General features: G+C 39.8%; 1 protein-coding gene across 1 annotated transcript; it reads right to left on the bottom strand.

Annotated features, from left to right (window-relative positions):
• Window positions 1-797: 797 nt before the first annotated feature.
• LOC118078236 (vomeronasal type-2 receptor 26-like) lies at window positions 798-5145 on the bottom strand. Its single transcript, XM_060281305.1, has 3 exons — window positions 5107-5145; window positions 3777-3903; window positions 798-1696 (listed from the first exon to the last, which is right to left on the bottom strand). The coding sequence occupies exon 3, from the start codon at window positions 1692-1694 to the stop codon at window positions 798-800; it is 897 nt and encodes a 298-aa protein (XP_060137288.1). The 5' UTR covers window positions 1695-1696; window positions 3777-3903; window positions 5107-5145.
• Between the last annotated feature and the right edge of the window lie 464 nt (window positions 5146-5609).

The raw sequence follows: 5609 nt of genomic DNA, 5'->3' as shown, positions 1-5609 counted from the left end.
TATTTTAGGATTTGTTTTTTTTTGGGGGGGGGGACTTTGCCACATTTCCTGTAGAAGTTCACCCTTATTAAATGGAGATGCTGACAGGAGAGAGAGTCAGAGAAGGGCTGGCTTCCTGGTTTCCATAATAATAATAATAATAATAATAATAATAATAATAATAATAATAATAATAATATATTATTTATACCCCGCCCATATGGCTGGGCTTCCCCTGCCACTCTGGGCGGCTTCCAACAAACATTAAAATACATCAAATATCACAGATTAAAAACTTCTCTAAACAGGGCTGCCTTTAGGTATTTTCTAAATGTCAGGTAGTTGCTTATGTCTCTGACCTCTGATGGGAGGGTGTTTCACAGGGCGGGTGCCACTACCGAGAAGGCCCTCTGCCTGGTTCCCTGTAGCATTGCTTCTCACAGTGAGGGAACCGCCAGAAGGCCCTCGGCACTGGACCTCAGTGTCCGGGTAGAACGATGGGTCCTTCCTTCATTCCTTTCTTCCTTGGCATGTTGGTATTTCTTCTTGGCCAGCTGTGGATGCTGTGATCCTGGCAACTTGTTGATGGAGATGCATGATAAAGAATACCACATGAAAATTTCTAAGAAAGGATGTGGAAGTATTTAAATATTTATTTATCTAGCATTATTTATTGTGGAAGTGTACTGATTGTTGTTTCTACTTTGTTTATAAATGGCATTCTTACATTTTGGATGGTGGCCACACCATTCCAATTAGAACAAACTGGAACACACAATAGGCATGAGAAACATTCACCAGACTTGCAGCTGTTTTTACTAATGTTTCATTTTCAGCTGCTCTTTTTTGTTGAGTTCAGGCCTGAGGACAATGATATAACATTTCGGGGAGAAGATACAAACCAGAATCCCAGCACTAGAGGCCAAGATGGAGAAGATCTCCACAGCCACCATGTACTTCCCTTTGGTGCTTAAGTAGGTTGGAACAAAAGAAAGCCACACACTGCAAAACACCAACATGCTGAAAGTGATAAATTTGGCTTCGTTAAAAGTGTCTGGCAGCTTCCGAGCAAAGAAAGCCACAATGAAGCTGACAAGAGCCAGCAACCCCATGTAACCAAGAACATAGTAGAACATGTTGGCTGAACCTTCATTGCATTCCACTATGACTTCTTCAGGCAGAGAGTGCATGTCCAGATCTGGGAAAGGAGGGTCAGTACCCAGCCAAAGCATACAAATACTTGCCTGGATAATTGAGCAGCCAAGAATAAGAAAGGTAGAAAACCTTTTCCCAACCCACTTCCTCATATGGGATCCTGGCTTGGTGGCCATGAAAGCCAGAACCACAGTGAGAGTTTTTGCCAAGACAGAACAAACAGCTAAGGAGAAGATGATACCAAAAGCAGGCTGTCGTAAATGGCAGGTTAGTAACTGGGGGCGCCCAATGAATAGCAAGGAGGAGAGGAAGCAGAGCAAGAGGGAGATGAGTAGGGTGTAGGTGAGATTCCGGTTGTTCGCTTTGACTATGGGTGTGTCCTGATACTTGATGAAGATTCCTAACACCGAAGCTGTAGTTCCAGAAAGAGCCAGAGCCAAAAGAGCCAAGCTGATGCCTAAAGGTTCTTCATAAGAAAGAAAGTTTTCATCTTTTGGAAAGCATTGATTTCGTTCCTCGTTAGGATATTGATCTTCTTGGCAGTGGAAGCAGTCATTCATATCTTGAATCGGGGGTATAAATAAGAGTAGCTCATTATTCCAGATATGTAGAACTCTGGGTCTGGCTAAAATAAAGTTATTTACTGGGCATGATCATGGTGCTTCAATTTTTTCAATACACTTTTTTACTCCATATATTTTCCTATAGTACACAGTATAGATCACACAGGATTATTGTACAGTACAGTATAGGAAAGATACAGGTGAAACTCGGAAAATTAGAATATCATCGAAAAGTGCATTTTTTTCAGTAATGCAACTTAAAAGGTGAAATCAATATATGAGATAGATGCATGACATGCAAAGCAAGATATGTCAAGCCTTTATTTGTTGTATTTGTAATTATTCGTCATTAGGCGGGTCAAGTATAAATGGAATGTAATTAATGAAATGTAATCGTGATGTTTATTTTTGTATTATTGTAACTATTTGTTTTATTATTGTGAAGTTTCCAAAAGAAAGCATTTGTAAAAATTAAAAGAAAAATTAAAAATAATAAGTTGCTTTACTGAAATAAATTCACTTTTCGATGATATTCTAATTTTCTGAGTTTCACCTGTATTTCCTTCCAAGATTGAGTGTTTACATGTTCAACCGTTACATTAAGTAAGTTACATTATAATTGTACACACTGTCTCAAGGATAAGCCCTAGAGTTCGCAGTGGAGATTATTTCTAATTACGTATGCATAGGATTGCAGTTTTGGTCTAAAGGGAGAGTAATTTCTATGCTCATGTGTAAGTACTGCCAAGGAATCTGGATGGAGAAGTATTTCTTATCAAAAGCAATGTCTCACAGCTTACTAGCTGAAGGGAAACATACATTAACATCAATAGTGGAATCATTTCCACTGTTTCCCTAAATAAAACTTAGTACCAAGGAAGGACTAAAGGACTAATCCTGTTGGTATAATCTACTCAACCTACCCCTACCACCAAGGAACTGCACGGTGCTCCCTCTGATGAGGAAGTAAGCTGGATATAATGAAGTAGCAGATCTCCATTTGTGAAAATGCTGGTGTCCTAGTTCAACTCACATTTCTTGACTGAGATATCTCAGTTTCAGGCAATGGTGACCGGATGAACCATGAAAAAATGTGCAAGGACTATATCTTCCTTGAATGAAAGACTATTTTTGAATGCATAAACATACCTTATACTGAGTGCGACAATTAGATGAGCTAGCCCAGTGTTTCTGTTCTGATTAAGAGTAGCTTTCCAAGGTCCTGCCACCAGGTATCAGTTTAAATGTGGTTGGCAGGAAATGATCTTGGGATAATCTGCACGTATGTCCAGAAGCTAATGGGTGGATTGTGGTGGACTTTGTTATTATCTTTTCAATCATAGGCACCGACTCCAGGAAGCCATGGTTCTGTTGAACACCTCAATCTCTTTTTTTGGCCTCAATCTATAGTTGAGGCCAAATACTGAGCTGGGCATGGAGTGACATTAGGACATCACACGACGTCAGGACATCTTGTCGGGGCCCCTCAGTGTTACTCAGAATATGGCGCCTCTGTTTTTAACAATGAAATATAGTGGTACCTCGGTTTAAGTACACAATTGGATCCGGAAGTCTGTACTTAACCTGAAGCGTACTTAACCTGAAGTGAACGTTCCCATTTAAAGTAATGGAAAGTGGATTAATCCGTTCCAGACGGTCCGCGGAGTCTTAAACTGATGCGTACTTAACCTGAAGTGAACTTTCCCATTGAAAGTAATGGAAAGTGGATTAATCCATTCCAGACGGGTCCGTGGAGTACTCAACCTGAAGCGTACTTAACCCGAAGTATGAGTGTAATTGGTTCTGGAAGTCCATTCTTAACCTGAAGCGAACTTTCCCATTGAAAGTAATGGAAAGTGGATTAATCCGTTCCAGATGGGTCCGCGTAGTACTTAAACTGAAAGTACTCAAACCGAAGCGCACTTAAACCGAGGTATGACTGTACTTGTTTCTCATACACATAAATTTATATGGGATCCTATACTATCTCCTTCACTCTTGATACAGTATAACAAATTCTATCGCAGCATTAAGAACATGTTTTCAATAGCAATTATAGAATAGTATGTTGTCTCCTACCTGTCTGGTTTGTAATCTTCCCTTCTGGACATGGAGCACAATCATAGCAACAAAACGGCTCCCCCTCCTTCCTTTGTCTGCTGTAACCAGTGTGGCAGTGGTCATTACACAGGGCAAGGGGCACAACCTATTTTTAAAACAGATGATAGAAACTGTGTTCTATTGTATTCTCATTTGTTCTTTGATTTTGGATCAACAGGGTGTACTATTGAAATGAGATGTTTTTGTCTAAGGGATTGGTATGACTGTAATATGTTCTCAATGCTGTTTTGGTTGGGGTAAATTGTTTGTGTGTCCGTATTAGTGGGAATGACCTGATTTGCTTGAATTCCATGGCTGTGGGACATAAATGTCAATGATCATGTTCTTTCTGGTTAACATCTGAAGCATATTAAGACTAGTAAATCTGATAGGGATGATGTTTACGTGTGAAGAAGTAATGGGAAATAGAAATTGTACAAAATAAAGAGTGGAAATGATTTGTGTGACTAATGTTGACTTCAGAGTGTAGTTGCCATTGTCGTGTTAGTACAGCATACCTCGACTTACGAAGGCTTTGACTTCCAAAGGTTTCAACTTCTGAAGTCGACAACCTCCAGAAGTCTTTTTGGCGTGTGCACCTGGTGCGTGCATTCTGCGCCTGCGAAGAGAGACGTGTGCGGTCAGCGCATGAGCAGAAGCACAAAATTGCGCTTCGCGCATGCGCCAAAGCAGCGCTTCGACAACCGAAAACCTCGACTTACGAAGACGGCCATGGGACAGATCGTCTTCGTAAGTCGAGGTACCACTCTATGTTGCAGATATGTTGAACAGTAGCTGTGTGTTTAAAGATTTAATAGGGAAGGGGGAGAGAGAGAGAATTTAGTTTTTTATATATACATGGGATGCAGATGAGATAAATTCATTTTTGTTGATCAGGGAAACCGCAAACTCAATAGTGATTCTAGACAGTGAAAAAAGATCCCTTTGTGTGAAAGGGCAGGATATATATTTAATAACTAAATGAATAAATAAATAAATAAATAATAATGTATAGTTAACTGTCAACTGAGAGAAATATCCATTAAGAAAGTCAGCTGATGACTGCCTTCCATTAGCCAACTGCCGTTAGTTCTTGGTTCTATGATGGAGTCTTGGAATTTTAGTCTGCTAATCAGGATAGAGCTGCAGAGTAGTAATGCTGGGTACCAGAATCAGTACAGTGCCATGTTCACAACCCATTCCTAAGCATAAGAAGCCTCGATGAAGCAAACAAGAATTCACGCAGCATAGTTTAAGGAATTATCAACATATCTAACTATGGACCTTAGAAGATGCAGTTGGATCCTACCTGGTTAAAACTCTGGTGCCATGTAATGATCTTCTCATTGATGGAGAAATCTCTGCCCAGTGGAGCTTGGGGATCCATTTTCCCGACTTTCACTCTTAAGAAGGACTTATTTGGGAAAGTCACCCAGTTGATAATATCAAATCCACCTTCTAGCTCATGTTTCTCATTAAAAAAGACAGTGTCCCCAGCACTGTTGTTAAACAAGGTATTTCTCAGGAAAGGTTGAAGCTACAGAGGAAGAAAGAGAATGGTAGATTGGGTAAAAACAGAGAATACACAAAGCTTCTGTTTTCTCATACCGCGATAAAATCAAACTATTTATTGAAACTCCTGGTTTTCTTTCCTAATGTCCAGTAATGACAGATTCCTGAATCCATACTAGCTATTACCATCATCCCATTCTGTTATCTTCCTTGAATTCTGGGGAAGAAATGGGACAGCAGAAACACCTTCACATTTTTAAAGTGCTTTTTTTGTAACAGCATTGCAACAAAGTTTTAAAA

This window comes from Zootoca vivipara, chromosome 13 (assembly GCF_963506605.1).
Source record: "Zootoca vivipara chromosome 13, rZooViv1.1, whole genome shotgun sequence".
Classification (NCBI taxonomy): Eukaryota; Metazoa; Chordata; class Lepidosauria; order Squamata; family Lacertidae; genus Zootoca; species Zootoca vivipara.
Note: the sequence above shows the minus strand (reverse complement) of the source record. Positions and strands in the feature narration are given on the sequence as shown.

Excerpts from the sequence above, each read along its gene's own strand:
- LOC118078236 (XM_060281305.1), bottom strand. The coding sequence starts at position 1,694 with ATGAATGACTGCTTCCACTGCCAAGAAGATCAATATCCTAACGAGGAA.